The sequence below is a fragment of the Ceratotherium simum genome, chromosome 33 (assembly GCF_057802395.1).
Source record: "Ceratotherium simum simum isolate JZ-2026a chromosome 33, ASM5780239v1, whole genome shotgun sequence".
NCBI lineage: Eukaryota > Metazoa > Chordata > Mammalia > Perissodactyla > Rhinocerotidae > Ceratotherium > Ceratotherium simum.
This window is the reverse complement of record NC_141932.1, coordinates 21,366,158-21,383,114: the sequence shown is the minus strand read 5'-3', so window position 1 is coordinate 21,383,114 and position 16,957 is coordinate 21,366,158. Positions and strand designations below refer to the sequence as shown.

The 16,957-nt window shown below is 48.2% G+C and overlaps 1 protein-coding gene across 2 annotated transcripts; it reads right to left on the bottom strand.

Annotated features, from left to right (window-relative positions):
* Window positions 1-3,153: 3,153 nt before the first annotated feature.
* LOC101399438 (cytochrome P450 2A13) lies at window positions 3,154-9,932 on the bottom strand. 2 transcript variants are annotated; one of them, XM_004441565.3, is made up of 9 exons: window positions 9,753-9,932; window positions 9,303-9,465; window positions 8,263-8,412; window positions 7,848-8,008; window positions 6,472-6,648; window positions 5,275-5,416; window positions 4,637-4,824; window positions 3,873-4,014; window positions 3,154-3,335 (listed from the first exon to the last, which is right to left on the bottom strand). In XM_004441565.3, exons 1-9 carry the CDS (start codon window positions 9,930-9,932, stop codon window positions 3,154-3,156), a joined length of 1,485 nt encoding a protein of 494 aa, XP_004441622.1. The 2 variants fall into 2 exon arrangements, with proteins under 2 accessions (XP_004441622.1, XP_087278421.1); XM_087422295.1 differs by lacking the exon at window positions 9,303-9,465 and having other exon boundaries at window positions 9,743-9,932.
* Window positions 9,933-16,957: the final 7,025 nt, after the last annotated feature.

Below are 16,957 nucleotides of genomic sequence, written 5' to 3'. Positions count from 1 at the left end.
ACCATGGATCTGGTCTCTGTATCAACTGTCAACTTAAAAACCAAATGTCCCTGTTATTTTACCCTCAAGATGAGTTTATTTGGGAATAGCCAAAAGAACTGCAATACAGAATGTGCATACCATGGCAAATCATAGGCAAATCCAGCAAACAAAGCAGGGGAGCTATCTTTATAGAGAAAATGGGGAGTAGGAAGGGGTGGTTGTAAAGGAAAGTCCGTTGGGGGAAAGTAGCAGTTCAGTGCAGCAACAGCTTCTCATTGGCTGAGCTGTGGTGTTTCTCATTGGCTGGGCTGTTGCTGGGCGGGGAGACAAAGCTTCCTTCAGTAGTAAAGTAGTTTTTCTTCTTGTCCAAGATGCAAGCTTCCCTCTCTTCCTGTTTGGTGTAATTGAGGATGTATGACACAGATGAGAGCTCCCCCTACAGGCCTTCCTGGCTCCAATTTTGTTCAGATTCCTTTTATTAATTTCCACAAAATATTTTTGCCTTTTCCAGAATTTCATACAACTGGAGTATGATGTGTGTCCTTCTAAGAAGACGGCCATGTGAAGACAGGCACACACAGGGAAAGTGCATGTGATGACAAAGGCAGAGTTTGGAGTTATGCAGCTGCAAGCCAAGAGATTCCAAAGATTGCCAGCAAACCACCAGAAGCTAAGAAGAGGCAAGGAAGGACTCTCTTACAGGTTTCAGAGGGAGCATGGCACTGCTGACACCTGGATTTTGGACTTCTAGTTTCCAGAACTATGAGATGATGCATTTCTGTTGTTTTAAGCCTCCCTGTTTATGGTACTTTGGTACAGTCATCCAAGGAAACTAGTACAAGGGGCTCAGCATAGTGCCTGGCACATAGCAGATACTCACTCGTGCTACTTGCTATTGTTGTATGGCAAGAACAGCTGTGTGTGTGTGTGTGAGTGTGTGTGTGTGCATGTTTTAACTCGGGGGAGTCTTGGTTTGGCAGAAGAGGGTGGTGAAGAATGAGCTACCCAGAAGCATCACCATTTCATCCTCCCATTCCTGCAGCCATTGAGTTTTTAAAACTCTTCAGCACTGAGCCTTGTTTCGACAATCACATAATCCTGTGAGGAAGGAGGCAGATAAGAAGGTGAGGTCAGAGGCTCAAGAGGCTCAAGAAGGCCCAAGGAGTTAGCAGCAGAGCGTGGACCACAATCCAAGGCTTCTGCTCCCACCTCCTCCCCAGCACTGTCTCTTTGCAGACTTGAGTAGTTGGCCTTTCCAGAGCACCAAAGCTGAGAGTGTCCTGTCTGGACAGATGTGATCCAGGCACTGGTGGCTACAATGTGACTTCTGACTGCACCTTTGGTAATGCCTTGATGGAATCCTGCTTTCTCCTTTCCAGGTGTAAGTTTGAGGATTATGGGGATTAATACTTGTTCTCTTTTTCCCCTCTCCTCTCCCTTGCAGGGCAAAGACCTGCTAGCCACTCAATCTTCCCTGGGAGATGGGCCTCATTATCAGAACCCAGCTAGCTCCAGCCCCTCTCTTGACTCTTTCTCAGAAGGAACATTCAGCTTAGAGAACTGACATTTGCTGCCAGAGGGGCTGGGAATGCAGTTCCCAAACGTGTGTGCATGGGAAACTCTGATTCTAAAATTATGAGCATCAAGAGTTCCAAGCATCAGTGATTCAAATACTGTCAAGTTCTGGGAATCTGAGAATCAAAGATTATTAATTGTGGACTTTGCAGTTCCAAGATTTGACAGTTTTTCTACAGCACAATTCTAAGATTCCCCCAGTTGAGGTTTCTAGAAGCCTCTTAAGGTGACATGCACATGGATGGATGAGGTTTGATTTTGATACTGGATTGTTAATGTGTTTGCAATAATAAAGAGTATGGTCCTATAGATCCATCCTAATCCCCCTCCAATGAGCAAGAAGCAGCCAATTAATGGAAATCATGTTGCAAAACACGGATAAGAGGAATTGAGAAACTTGAGAATCATAGCCTGTTATGAAATGTGCAGAGTTCAGAAGATCATATTTCCCTTCACTTGATCTCAGTCACTGGTCCTTCCAGTGTGGCAAGTTTTGTGGGGGCAGGGTCTGTGTAGCATTTATATCTATGGCTACATCTGAATCTATATCTAACACAAAGATCTGAGGCTGATGTGTATGAATGTTCAGAAGTATGCCACTTCTTGCTAACTTATTTGAGAGTAGGCAGATAATTCTGAGACTCTTATCTGGGTCTTACCGCAGACCCCAGATCCATCAGAGAGAGTCTCACCTTCAGAAACTCATAGGAAATATGAGTTCATGCACACACTCAGGGGAACATGCAATCACATACTGGCATGCACACATATGTGCACACACACACACGTACATGGCTGTGCTATGACTAAAGTTCTCCCGGCGTTCTCTGAAAGTGTTTCTCTCCCCCACCCACTTCATGAAGAGGTCTGACTTCTGTCCCCAGGTCTGACTCTGATTGGACACAGGGGCCTTATCTGGTGGGGGGCATGGAGTATGCCCTGGCATCCAAAGTGTGCACGAATGGGCAAGAGTGTGGGCAAGTGTGTAGTGAAGCCATGTCAGCTGTCTGTCAGTGCTCTGGAGAAATCCCCTGGACAGAGCTGTTCAGATTGTGTAGTAATATACTAAGTTGTTTTTCACTTGAGGAAGGGATGCACTTTAAGAGTCTACACAAAGGACTGTGGGTCAAGTTGAGCCATCCCTGCACAGATCTGTGCTCAAGTACTTGCTGAGCACGTACTGTGTTCTGTGGTACCTCAGATACTTAACCTATCTGAGCCTCAGCTTTGTCACCTGTAAGATGGGCATGAACACTGTTCCCCATCGCATATGTTTGTGAGCATTGAGATGAGTGTGTAATGCTTTTAGCATAGAGCTGACACAGAGTACTTGCTCAATAAATAATAGCTGTTATTTTTCTTTTTCACAATATAGTGTAAGGCATCGCTTCCTCTCATCCCAGCTCTGAAAGATCTATCTCTAACAAGGTGAACAAAGCCCATTCTGTTTCTTCTTCCACTCCTATCTACCTTGCCCCCTTATCTTCCCCCCAGTCCCTCCCCTATCCTTAGCCCCACCCCTCCCATTAGCCCTGCCCTGGTCCCTCAATTCCCCATTTGCTCCTCCCACTAGCCCTGCCCTGCCACAGCCTTGGCTCAGCGGGGCAGGAAGCTCATGGTGTAGTTTCGTGGAATGGTGGCAAAGCCCACGTGTTTGGGGGACACGTCGATGTCCTGGGGTGCCTGCGGAGACTTGAAGCAAAAGTTCTGCATGATGGTGGTGAGGAAGAGGAAGAGCTCCATTCTAGCCAAGCCTTCTCCAAAACAGTTCCGCTTTCCTGAAGGAGAAGATGAGACCAACTCTTACCACCACCTCGCTTCACAACTGACCCCCAGCTGCACTCTCCCAGGAAGGAGGGTCTGGAATATCCTGAACTGAGAAATTTCTGAGAAGTCTCTAATCGTTTCTGAGCCTCCATTTCCACTGTACTTGGGATGGAGGTGAGCCATACCAGACTGTAGCAATGGGAACTTTAGATGTCCCTTCCCCCCAGATACACACTCAAATATGGCTGCTGTGCTGTCATCTCCTTCCTAGCAATATGAAGAATTTAAATGCCCTTGGACAAATCTCTGACTCACTCTGGGCCTTGATTTTCCCCATCTCTGAAATGGGTATGAGGGTCCTTTTCCTTTTGCTTGGGCCCAGGTCCTTGGTTGTTTTAGGGATTGCAGCTGGTTGGCTCCAGGGTAGATTCTATGAAGGTCTTCCAAGCTGGGAAAGATATTATGCTACACCTCCGAGAGAAGAGCTGGGATGAAGGAGGCCCCTGTTGGTGTGAGTGGTGGCTTGACAGCAGATAATGGTCTCTTACCGAGGGAGAAGGGCACAAAAGCATCACTCTTCTTAAACTGCCCCTTGTCATCCAGGAAGTGCTCAGGGTTGAAATCTTGGGGATTGGAGAAGAACTTGGGTTCTCTCAGCACAGAGCCGAGCATAGGGAACACTTCAGTGCCCTGGTGGGGAGAAGGGAGGAAGATTTGATAAGGCAAAATGGGGGACGGGTGTGATGAAAGTGCATGGGGGTTGGAGGGAGTATTTGTGTGTCCTAGGTAAACAGAAATGGGAGACATGGGAGTTCTGGCCCTCTGAGGGAGGAACTTTGAGGGACTTGACATTCATGACACTGAGATAAGAAGTTTGTGTGACGTGGGGTCTGTGTTTCCTGAGATAGAAGGTTTGGGGGACAGGAAGTTTCTTCCCTGAGAAGGAAAGTTTGAGAAAGATGAATTCCATGTATCTTGGGGCAGAACGTTGGGAGGACAAGCAGTTCTCCTCAAGGCAGGAGGCTGGGGGACATGGAGTTCATGTCCCTGAGGTGGGAAGTCTAAGAGAAATGAGGTTCATGTCTCTTGAGACAGGATGTTTTGGAGACAGAGGGTTCATATTCCTTGAGGCAAGAGGTTTAGGGGAGATATGGGATTCAGGAGTCTCTGAGTGGGAAAGATTAAGGGACATTGTGGTTGGGGAAGTCTTTGATTGAGGGGGTAAGACAAGGTCTGGAAGCTTCTAAGGGTGATGGGGTCCTGAGTCAGAGGGCACAGGTTGGAGGTCTCTCTAGGTGGGACAGGGCAGCACCTTGGGGAGGATGAAGTCCCGAAATTTGGTGTCCTTGGTGACTCTGCGGGCCAGGCCCATGGGGATCATGTCTCCAAATCTTTGGATCTCGTGGATCACCGCCTCTGTGTAGGGCATCTTGGCTCGGTCCTCAAACTTGGGCTGACGGTTCTTGCCAATCACCCGGTCAACCTCCCCATGGACCTTGGCTGAGGGAGGAGGGGAATGTGTTTAGGTATCTAGGGGTCTCAAGGCAGGAATGATGGTCCAAATATGAACAATGGTACGTCCATGTGTGGCATGGATGTAGACCATTCAAAACAGACTTCTGCCATATGCATTATTGGTGCAGGGTCCTGTTCACTTGGTCGTGCCAGAATCATAGGGGAGGCCCAAGGTAGGGGTCTTGGAGGATGGTCTGGAAAGGCAGTGGCACTTGGTAGGCTTAGCATAGGAGATATTTTATCAATTCAGATATTTTAAATATTTTAACAGCTGTCAAAACTTGGATGGTGCCCATCAGCTTAATATCACCCAGTCTCTGGATAGCAGGGCATGCCTGAGGGTCCAGGGATCTGAGAGAGTTGGGGACATTGCAGTGGGCTTACAGGATTTTTGAGGATCTCTGACCCCCACTTCCCTGCCCCCTCCAGCCTTACCCTCCACATCTGGGTGCTTCATGAGCAGCAGGAAGCCATAACGCAGGGTCGTGCTGACCGTCTCTGTGCCCGCAAAGAAGAGGTTCAGCGTGGTCAGTACCAGGTTCTTGAAGCAGAACTCTGTATTAGGGTTCTTCTGCTCCTGCAGGGAGAGAGGGCTTCAGGCTGAGCCCACTCCTCCATGTTCTCAGGGCCTTTCTGGGGTTTTTCTTTTGGACCCACCTCTCCTCAATCCAGACCAAAGGTGGGAAGAGGGACCCTAGTTCTGCCAGGCTCCTTTCCAGTCTCCAAGCCTTTGTCCAGGTTGCTGGTTCTGCCTAAAATGCTCTTCTCACATTCTTTGACAGCTGACTATCTGTCCTTTAATTATTGTTGTTTAGTTGTCACTTTTTCATGGTAGGAATATTTAGAAAGAGAGGGATAGTGAGAGACTGTGAGTGAGAAAGAGGGACAGAGATGGCGTGATAGAATGAATCACAGACAGCTTAAGAGATACAGTTTTTCTGAGACACAGATAGAGTTTTAAGCAACAGCATCCTATTCCTTCACTAAAAATCTTAGTGCTTACTATGGAGGACTCCCTCCCTTGATCCTTTCACCTTGAACTTCAGACTCTATAATGTCCCATCTCTTTTCTTCACAGAAGGGAGGTTCACATCTAGATGGAGGAGGGGACCCTCCACTGTATCATAGTAAAGCCAGGTCACCTGTCCACGCAGGTGCATCTGATAAGCAGAGAACAAGAGGTAAGAGAGCATGATGGCTTAAAGCACCATCCTTAGAGTCAGAGAGACCAGGGTTTGAGCTAAGGCCCACCTCTTGCTCACTGTGTGACATCAGGCAGGCCATATATACTCCCTGGGCCTCAGTTTCCTCAGTTGTAAAATGGGTGATAATAGAACCTCCTTCAAGAGCTGTTCTGAGTGCTAAGTAGGAGAATAGTGCTAAGTAGGTGAATACCATAAAGCCCTTAAAACTGTGCCTCGCACACGATAGTGTTATGGAACAGCTTGCTGTTATGATTTGCATGCACAAGTCTTGCCCGTGGGTAAGTGCTCAGTAGATGGAACAGTGATGGCTAATTATCACTGGGATTGTGATAGGGGCTTATTTGAATGGGCCTCTGTTCTCCCCTATCCCCTGCCTGATTTCCCTCTGTCTCACTTTGGACCTGCCCGCCTGGCTGCTGGTGTGTACCTCCTGCATGCGGATGAGGAAAGAGTCGATGAAGTCCCGCGGGGAGTTGGGATCCAGGGTGCGTTGGTTCTGCTCCACCTTCTTGGCTATGAAGTCCTCCAGCCCCTGCAGCTCCTTAAAGGCCTGCTGCTGTGGCCCTGGCAGGTGTTTCATCACTGAGTAGAACATCTCATAGAGCTGAGTGTGGGGGAGAGAAGATGGAGAGGGAAGGACAGCTGTCAGTGGGCAGGACCCAAGTGGGACCTGTCTCAGGGCAATGAATGCACTGAGTTAAAGACACCTGTCCTGGTGTTTAGATGTTTAGATGGGGATGAATGGGAATCGATGTCTAAGTTTTCACATCAGTTAAGTGTGAGGGCCCCTGTCCAAGAATTTAGCTGAGATGGACTGGGACACATGTTCAGGTTTCAGATATTCAGGTGAGGCTGGATTGGAACACACATCTAGGTGTTGAGATATTCAGGTGAGGTGGGGTTGGGAGACACCTGTCTAAGTGTTTACCTACTCAGGTGGGACTGGTATAGGGGGGGTCACCTGTCTAGGTGTTTAGGCATTCAGGTGAGCTCAGTGGGACACAACTGTCCAGATATTTCAGGTATCTGGATTGGAGGCTTCTGTATAGGTGTTTGGGTAGTAAAGTGGGGCTGATGTGCAGGTGGGGCTGATGCGCAGATGTTAAAGAGAGGGAGATACCTGTTCAGGTGTTCAGATATTCAAATTGCCCAATAAGGGGCACTTCTCAAGGTGATTGAGAATGCTTGAGAGTAGTTATTTGGGTGTCTGCAGAACAATCTATCCAGGTGTTTGCATGTTTAGGGGTCTTGGTTGGGGTACTGCTCCAGATGTTCAGACATATTAGTGGGCTGGGTAGGGAGCACTTTTCCAGACATTCCAGTCAACTGATTTGGGACACTTGTGTAGATATCAAATGATTTTGATGAGCTGGTTTTTGTAGCACCAGATGTTCAGGTATTCAGGGGGTGGGCTGAGGTGGTCACTTGTCCAGATGTTAAGAAATTCAGATGGAAAGATGGACTCTCTTAACAGGGGGCACCTGTTAGATATTAAGGTAAGTTGGGATGGGAACACCTGCCCAGGTGAGAGAGCTGGGTTGGGGGCATGAATCTTGCCTGCAGGCTCTGGTTCTGCTTTTGGGGGGGTGGGGGGGGTGGGGTCATCTGTTGAGATATCCGGGTGTCCATGGAGACTTGGTATTGGGCACCTGTCCTGGATCTGGTTCAGTTGTCCAAGAGTGGGGGGTTGGATTTGACGGACCCTATCTGGAGGAGATTGGGAGTTTAGGCACCTGTCTCCGAGTGGAGGAGAAGTTGGCAGGGTGTGCTAGGACATGGTAGAGCTGTGCTGGGATGGGTTACCTGCCCTGTAGATGTAGCTGTGAACTGGAAGCTTCCCAGCATCATACGCAGCAGTGACAGGAACTCTTTGTCCTCATAGTCAAAGCGGTCCCCAAAGACAATGGAACTGATGACATTGGAGACTGTTCGGCTCAGGAAGAAGGTGGGATCGATGAAGGTGCCTTGGGTGGTGGGGTGGGGTCGGGGAGAGACAGGAATTCGAGGGAGAGTCACCTCAGCGGTCTGATGCCAGTCTGAGAACTCGAGGAGGGCACTGAAGTGATGAACCAAACTTCCTGCAACAGATCCCAGAACTGGGAGCCCTGAAGATTTTCCCCAACCTAGTCCCCATCCTGGGCCAGAACGCGCATCCCAATCTAGTGATTTGGATGTTTTTCTCCTCCTTCTGACACACTCCAGGGTCCCCCCCACTCACCATGAGTACTCCGGAAGGCCTCAATGAGGAAACCCGCCTCCTCCTGGATGCGCTCCTCGATGCCACGCTTGCCCACGCCAAAGTCCCTCAGGGTGGTGATGGAGAAGCGCCTGAGTTGCTTGGCGCGCTCCCCATTGCTGAACGCAACACCTGGAGAGAGCGTTTAGGAGAGGGGAGAGGGCAGAGATGGGCAGGGGCAGGCCACAGACCAGCCCCAGGGGCTCCGGAGAAGTAGAGGGAAGTGGGCAGAGTGAGAGGGAGTGGGAGGAAGATGGAGAGACTCTGAGGAGAGACAAGACAGAGAAAGAAACATAACAGAAATAGGGAGACAGAAACTCAGAGCCAGATAAATACAGAAAGAGAGACTGAGCTGGAAGAAAAGAATCAGAAGGAGAGAGATAAGACAGATGCACAGAGAAAGAGAGATGCAGAGACATTCACGTGAGGATATAGAGGAGGGAAGGAAGGGAAGTGAGATAGGTGGAGATCTAAGAGGTGGATATAAAAAAGTGAAAGATTCTAAAACTGAGCCAGAGAAGAGAGAAAAAATGTGAAGAGAAAAACAGAGAAGGTCTAGAGAGATGAGAGACTCTTACAAGGAGACAGAGGCATGGGGATTTTTAAGCAAAAATTATGTGAGATTCTAAGTTTGAGGAAGAAGAGAGAGAGGGAGAGAGAAACATGGTGAAGCACAGAAGCTGAGAAGAATAAAATGACAAAAAGACACAGGGAGACAGGGGGCCAGGGTTCCAAAGCAGAGATCCTGCTTCTAAGAGACACAGAGAAAGAAGAGACCTCTGGTGAGAGAGAACAGGGAGATGGGGCAGAGAGAGGCAGGGAAGAGTAGAGACGCAGAAACTCTAAGACGATTTAGAGACACAGGGAGAGGTAGAAGTCAACAGGGATTGGGGCAAAAAGAGAGTAAGACTCTGCTACAGCCTGAGTGGGTGGGGGAGGCAGGGTGGGAGAAGAAGGCTGGGGACCCCACTGAGGACATCAAGTCAGCCTGCCCACGTTCCCCCACTAGGGGTCCCACTCACCATAGCCTTTGAAGAGCCAGTCGAAGGTGGCCTGCTCTCCTCGTCCACTGAATTCCTCAGCCTGGTCCACCAGAGCCTCCTTCACAGCTTCATAGCCACGCAGTACCACGATCCGCCGGGGCCCCAGGTGGACCGTGAACACTGGCCCATAGCGTTTGCTGATCTGATGGAGGAGGGTGGGAGTGGTCAGAGGGAGCAGCCTCTACTCCGAACTGGCCTTGTACCCAGACCTCACATCCTGGGATGCATTTCCTCACAGGTTCTGACAGTCAAGGGGATGGACATCCCAAGATCTGGTCTTTCCTGGCTAGGACTCTGATGCTGAACCCTCAAAACTCCCCTTTCCTAAGACTCTGGTCCAACCTTGTCAACCCCTGCCACAAAGCCCAAGACAAACTAGGAAGGCCCCCACACCCCCCCCATTCCACCCATCTCCCTGCCCCATGACACCTTCATGAGGGAGTTGTACATCTGCTCCGTGTTCAGCTGCAAGTAGTTCCCGATGAAGGGCAACGGGGTGGGTCCAGGAGGCAGCTTCCCCCAGAGCTTCTTCTGCCTCCATACAGACATCAAGACCGTTACAGTCAGGCAGGCCAACAAAGCCACCAGAAGCAGCCCTGAGGCCAGCATGGTGGCACTGAGAGTGACTGCCAAATGGTGACGGCTGGGATGGTTTGCCTTTATACTCCCTTGGAGAGATGGTGGATTTTGGTCTTGATTATGTAATTGTCTCGTTTCACCTCTACACCCTCACCATGCTCCCCGCCTAGCTTGGGACACAGCCAGCAAGGAAGAAGGAGAGAGACTGCTGGGCTGATGAATAGGGAATGGGGCCCAAGACTGAATTTGTGGCCCCTCAAGCGGGACCATGCCAGGGATGTGGACTTTGGTGAGGGGGGCAGTAGACAAATGCCATAACTGAATGTTTTGGAATATTTGCATGGGAGAGGCCTTGTTCTTTGGATTTGGGGTCTCAGAGAGTGAAGGGACCCAAAGTTGTGGATTTTGGGGTCTCAGGAGAGAGGAAGCCATGGATCTGGATTTAACGATACTGGAATGAGACAGGTTGCATGACTGTGGAATTGGAGGTCTTCTGCATCAAAGAATGTAGGTTTAAAGATCTCAGGATGAGAGATTCCTGGGAATAGATTTGAGGGTCTTGAGGTGAGGAAAGACCCCAGGGTGTAGATGTGGGGTTCCTGGGAGGAGAAGGATATGGAGAGTGTGCAGCTGGATCAAAGAGTCAGCACCTGACCCCCGGCATTGACCTGCTGTTGTTTTTCACACACTGCTACCTCTTGATGCCCAGAATCCTCATCAGAACCTCAAAGCAAGGTCCGGATAGTGTCATAGAACTTCCCGTCTCTGGTTGGGAAAAGAGATAGAAGTCCAGAGCCACATTTCAGTGGAAATTCCCACAGAACAGGAGAGAAGTATGATCTCAGTTGGCAGAGGGATTGGGCAGGACTTGGGAAATAGTGATGACAACCACCAATGTGGTACCAAAAACTCCCAACTGTCTCAGGGTTATAACTTACAGAGAGCTCCACTGGTTCTCTACCCATATCCTTAGGGAAGCTCACTAAGTTGACGGTATCATTTCTGTTATTATTGTTATTATTATTCTTATTGATGTTTCCCATTTTATATATGTGTACTGAGGACAGAAAACAGAGACTGGGCAGGGGGCCCACGTATGACTCCTGTCTCTCCTGCTTTGCGCTCTTATTCCCACTTCCTGGGATTGGGTTTTCCCATCAGTGGAAAGGGAGTATTTGGGAAGAAAAGGTCACATTTGAGGGTGTGTGATGTTCCACTTAGGAGTGATTCCTGGTTTTTCAGGGTTGCTATTAGCAGGCAGAGGGAACTATAGCAGGAGTGATTTGGGTAAACTCCAGTTTCAGGAACAGAGATGGGCCCTAGGATGCTGAAGGTGGGAGTAGAGAAAAAAGAAGTGCCCCTGCTCTCCTTCCCTCTTTGACATTCTTCCTTAATAATAAGGATGGTTACACTTTGGTGAACACTAATTGTGAAGATTAAGTCCATCTATGCATGATTTTATTTAATCATTGTAACAATGGGACTGGGTCATTATCATCCTAATTTTGTAGTTCAGAAGACCAAGACTCCATAAAGCCACTTGCTTGAAGTCACACATACCTGTGTGAGGGAGCTGGGATTTGAACCTTCTTCCCTTCTTCATTGACTGGCCTACACCACCCTGGTGCCAAGTGGAGACCAAGTCTAGCAACAGGTGGGAGTTGAGAATGGTATCAACATTGGACACAGAGATTACAGTGGCAGGTTCTCCTGTTGGCATCAGGTTGGCCTCGGGAAGGAGTGGTGTCATGTTGGCATTGAGTTTGCCCCCTTGTAGACACTAGGATTGAAAACAAGTTGGCATTGAGCTTGTTACATGGAGAGCATTAATAGAGCCACTTCTGGTACCAACAGGGCTCTGAGAGTAGGCCCAGGTGGACCATTGAGGCTTCAGGAGGACAAAAGGCACCATATAGGCTTTGAGGTTGGTCCCAGCCGGCTCTGACATGTGCGTCAGGTGGGTGCTGACACTGGTCCTACATGGACCTGAGAGGGGTCCTGGCTGGGCACTGGGCAGGCTCTGATAATTGGATTACAGTGCTCAGATGCCGCCTCTCACCTTGGACGAGTGCAGGTGGGTGAGGTTGGCACTCCCAGGGCTGGCATCTTGCTGAAAGCATTCTAGGCCACTGATCTCTGAGTCCTGTTGGGAGGGAACAAAGGGAAGAGAACAAAGCAGAGAGAGGAAGGTTGTTTGTTGGTTTTGGAGAGGGAAGGAGGATTAGCATGGGCTTGGCAGGTATCGATTCCCCTAATCCCCATCGCCAACCTGCACCTGGGCTGGCTGCATGCCTGGGCTCCTCCTCTTCCCCCTTGTTCCTTGACAAGGAGGGAGGTAGAAATTTGGGGAGTTTGTTTCTCAATAAGGTTGGCACCAGAAAGGGCACTGAGTGTTCAGAAGGCTGCCATAAGCTGGACGGGGAGAGAGTGAGGGGGTAAGACTGGGAGAAGTACTTGGGGACAGAGAGATCAAGCAAGGTTGGCTTGTTGATGACCCTGGAACGTGGAGTGAGAGATCAGTATCTGTCATCACCCACCTTATCCCCCAGAGGCAGGACACATGCCAGTGTATAGCACCCCAGGATAGGCTTCTAGAGTGAGCTGGTGGTGAATCTAGGAAAATCCCTTTTCCTCTCTGGGCTTCAGTTTCCCTGTCTAGACTGATGGTACAGTGGTTAAGAGCAAGAATAAGTCATGAGTTGGAATCTTAACTTTATCCCTTCTTTGTTGTGTGACCTTGAACATGTAACCTCACCTCTCTGAACCTTAGAGGACCAATAACATTACTTACTTCTTAGGCTATTTTGATGAGGAGTCAATGGGTTAACGCATATGAAGTACATGGCAGTAAGTGCTCAATAAATATTAGCTGTTCTTTTTATTAGCGAAAGGGGTGAAGGAGACAGATAAGAGTTTCACTAAACCTCCTCTGGCTTTTACATTCTTTGGTCTAAAGTTCCCAAAGCTTTTACTTTGGGAAAGGAGGAAGAGAGAGAAAGTTTTTGGGGACCTTCCCTCCCCATTGCTTCCTCAGCACAGCAGAGCCTTACCTCCTGGAGCTGTGAATAAGAAATTGATCTTCTAGGTGGCCACCTGGAGAGATGGTGAATTAGGCAGTTCCTGAAGAAGAGTGGGTCAAGGGTAGACTCTCAGGTTGTTCTGGATGGACATGAAGCCCTGCAGAAAACTTTGCCCAGCTCTCTCTCTCTGTCCCTCTCTCTTTGTCTCTGACTCTCTTTCCATCTTGTTCTGTCTCCTTCCCTGCAAGTCAACCTATCCTTCAATCCTCTGTGTGCCTCTGGATCTCTTTATGTTTGTGTCATTTTGTCCAGTGGGTTCTCCTAGATGCCTCTGTCACATTTCTCCTTATTTATACCTCTGTTTACAGTCACACACTGCATAACGGTGTTTTAGTTGATGACGGGCCGCATATATGATGGTGGTCTCCTAAGATGAGTACCATAGAGCCTAGCTCTATAGTAGGCTGTACCATCTAGGTTGTGTAAGTGCATTCTGTGATATTCACACAGCGATGAAATCACCTGATGCGTTTCTCGGAATGTATCCCTGTCATTAAGTGACACATGACTGTGTGTGTGTCATCTGGGTATATGCTTGGAGTGTCTATGCATGTCTGTGTGCATGTATATTTCAGCATGTCTATGTTGATACATGAATTTATGCACACACATGTCTTTGTGGAGTGTGCGTTTGTGCATAAGTTGGTATCTGTACCTGCTTATGTCTATACATGCACATCTGTGTGAGTGCATGACAGGGTGTGTGCGTGTCTACACCAGTGTGCCTCAATGCACTCCCATATCTGTGTGTGTCTCTGGGTAATGTGTACATGCTTTGGGACATGCCTGTTGGGGCATGTCCACCTGATGTATGACTGTGTATTCAAGTCTATGTGTGTGCATGTGCAACTGGTGACTATATATGAGTATATGGATGTTTTTGCAAGCATTCTGGTGTAGTATGTAGACACGTGGGCCATGTTGTATACACGTGAGCATCTGACATCTGCTTGTGCCTGTCTATGTTTGTCTTCAAACACAGCCCTGGCCTAGCTCCATTTCCCTTCTTAAAAAACAAGTAGTTCCCTTATTTTTCATAGTATTACCTCTCTCAGTTTTCAAGGTTTACAGTAGGTAGAAAACACCTCCATAAGAAAAGTGTGTCCTGAGAGCATTCCGAGGTAGGTCATTCCCATTGGACCAATTTAAATATCCTCTCAGAAAATTCTCTTTCCCACGATATCACCGCCAGCCTCACGAGCCATTCAACAAATTTAACAGAGTCATTCAACCAGTCTCCACTAAATCCCTTACTCTCTGCCAGACTGTGCTGAATGATGCTGAAGACACACAGGCCTGTCTTCTCCCTTCATGGAGTTTTCACTAGAGGGGAGGAGGCAGGCTAGTCACAAGACAGTGACAACTCAGAATGGACAGTGTGGGGATGAGAAGGCATAAGCAGAGAGCTCAGAGCTGGGATGAGGGAGATCCAGGTGGAGGGGTCAGAGCTGGGATGAGGGAGGCCCAGGAAGAGTGATCAGGGCTGGGATGAGAAGGCCCAGGCAGAGAGGTCAGAGATGGGATGGTTGGGCACAGGCAGAGGGGTCAGCGCTGGGATGGGTAAACACAGGCAGAGAGGTCAGGGATGGGATGAGAAGGCCCAAGCAGAAGGGTCAAGGCTGAGATGAGGGAGGTCCAGGTAGAGGGGAAAGCAATAGGATGTGAAGGCCCAGGCAGAGGGGTCGGGGTAGGTTGAGGGAGTCTCAAGTGATGGGTCATGGTTTGGATGAGAAGGCCCAGGTAGAGGGGTCAGGGCTGGGATGAGAAGGTCCAGGCAGAGGGGTCATGGCTGAAATGAGATGGCCCAGGCAGATGGGTCAGGGTGGGATGAGAAGGCCCAGGCAGAGGGGTCAGGGCTGGGATGAGATGGCCCAGGCAGAGGGGTCAGGGTGGGATGAGAAGGCCCAGGCAGAAGGTGAGCTGGGACGGGAGAGGTACAGGTGGTTTGTATGAGCCTAGATATGGCACCTGATTCAACCTTGTAGGTTCATGGTAAGCCACTAGAGGGCTAAGTAGGCATTTATAATGGAAAGATAGGGAGAAAGTTTGGTATGGAGTGTTCTAGGTGGAGTAATCAGGTTGTATAAAGGCCAGAGACCCATGGAACATGGTTGAGTCCTGTTAGAGAGGAGAGATCTGGGGCTGTGTTCACTGACAAAGCTGGAGCCTTCAGCAGGAGTCAGATCTTGTTGCATTTTATGTGACTTGGATGGGAGTTTGGACTCTGTCCTGAGACAATGGGGAGCCACAGAGGTTTTTAAGCAGGGGAAAAAAATGGTCAGATTTGTGTTTCAGAAAGATTCTTCAGATCTTTGGAGAAGATTACACTACAAGCTGAGAGATAAGGAAGTAGATTCTATAGGCATCCAGGTGAGAGAGGATGGGACCATGATGATGGGGAGGAGGGGGTGTGTTGGAGAAAAATATGGATGGAAGAACTAATTCTTACTTAGTTTTATGTTGGCTGTGCAGGGGTAAGGGTGAGGGAGGAGTCCAGTGTGGGGGATAGATGGTAGTGATGTTTACTTGTCCTTGGAACATTAACCAAAGACCAAGTCAACCAGTGTTACCACCGAGGCCATTGGCAATGAGATGGTGAATGAGCCTGGACAACAAGGGGTTTTGGTCAGAAAGTGACTTATTTGTGTTTCAGATTTCAGAGTGATGACAATGATTAGGGTGAGGCTGTGAGAGTGTTGACTGAAATGGAGTGAAGGATAAGGCCAAAGAAGAGAAGAAAGTCAAGGCTCTTTCTGTCTTATTGTTTGCACAGCTCATGCCCAGGACCAATGAAGTGCCTCCTTCCCACCAGGACTTGGAGTAGGGAGAGGGGAAAAAGTTTGATACAAGACAGGGATGAAAGAGACAGACTCAAAAAAGAAAGTAATTTTATAAGGGTCATACTTTAGAAGTGCTCTGAGGACTTTCTGATTCTGGTAATGGTTGAGTAGCTCCTATTGGCTCCAGCATCCTGAAAATAACAACTGTAAACTCAGAATAAAACATTAAAAAAATTAATTCCTTGAAATCACTGGAGAGTGAATAAAAGCAGGCAGATACTGAAAGGAGTTGGAAGAAGGGAATTTCCTGTTTATTGTAGCTTTTGGCCTGAAGACAGGTCCTGGAAAGTGCCTTGGGGTGGCTCAAATCCAGATAGAAACTTTGCAGTTTTTCTGACTTGAAGAACCAGAAGATGGAGTTCAGGGTGACTACTGCACCTAGTGGTAGTGGTGGTAGCATCTCAAAAAGAAGAAACTCAGAGAGGAGGAGCCACAAATTCTATGTATAAACTCTGTCCAAATTTATGACTGATTGTTGGACTACTTATCTGCTGGAAAATTGCAACTGGTGCCAGCTAAGGCTAAAAGAACTGAAATGAGATTTCAGAGCTGAGCATTTGAGCTCAGCCAAGTTAACTGTTCCTTGAAACAAAACAAAACAAATCAATATTCTTCAACAGAACATAACAGAATTCAGAGTCTGTAATGTGTCACTTGTAATATCAGGATAAAATCCAAAATTATTAGGCATATGAAGATACAGGAAAATATGGCCACACTCAAGAGAAAAGGCAATTAATGAGGACTGACCTTGGCATGACCCTAAGGTTGGAATTTATCTGACAAGGCTTTAAAATTACCTATTATATCTATGTCAGGGATGTCAATGTGGTATTGAGAAGCAAGAGGTATTGACCCTACATTCTGACCCTGAGGCTCATTGGAGGTAGTCGAATGAGTAACCTTCTTTGGAGAGACTGTTAGGGAAAGCTGTGCTCTTGAGAGGAGAACCTATTCTGAGTAGGATTGGAAAATGGAGAAAAAGTTTGGACAAGTGGTTCATTTATTTAGCATATATTAATAGAACACCTACTATATGCCAGGCACCGTTCTAAGTGTTGAGGATATAGCAGTCAACAAAACAGTCCAACCTATGACCCTACGGAGTTTACATTCTGAAGTGTCCAGGAATTTA

Coding starts and splice junctions, on each gene's coding strand:
- LOC101399438 (XM_004441565.3), bottom strand. CDS start 9,932: ATGCTGGCCTCAGGGCTGCTTCTGGTGGCTTTGTTGGCCTGCCTGACT. Junction 4,015..4,636: donor GGGACTTCATCCTCCCCAAG/GTGCTGCCCTGT, acceptor TCTCCCCACCAG/GGCACTGAAGTGTTCCCTAT. Junction 3,336..3,872: donor TTTTGTGCCCTTCTCCCTCG/GTAAGAGACCAT, acceptor CTTCTCCTTCAG/GAAAGCGGAACTGTTTTGGA.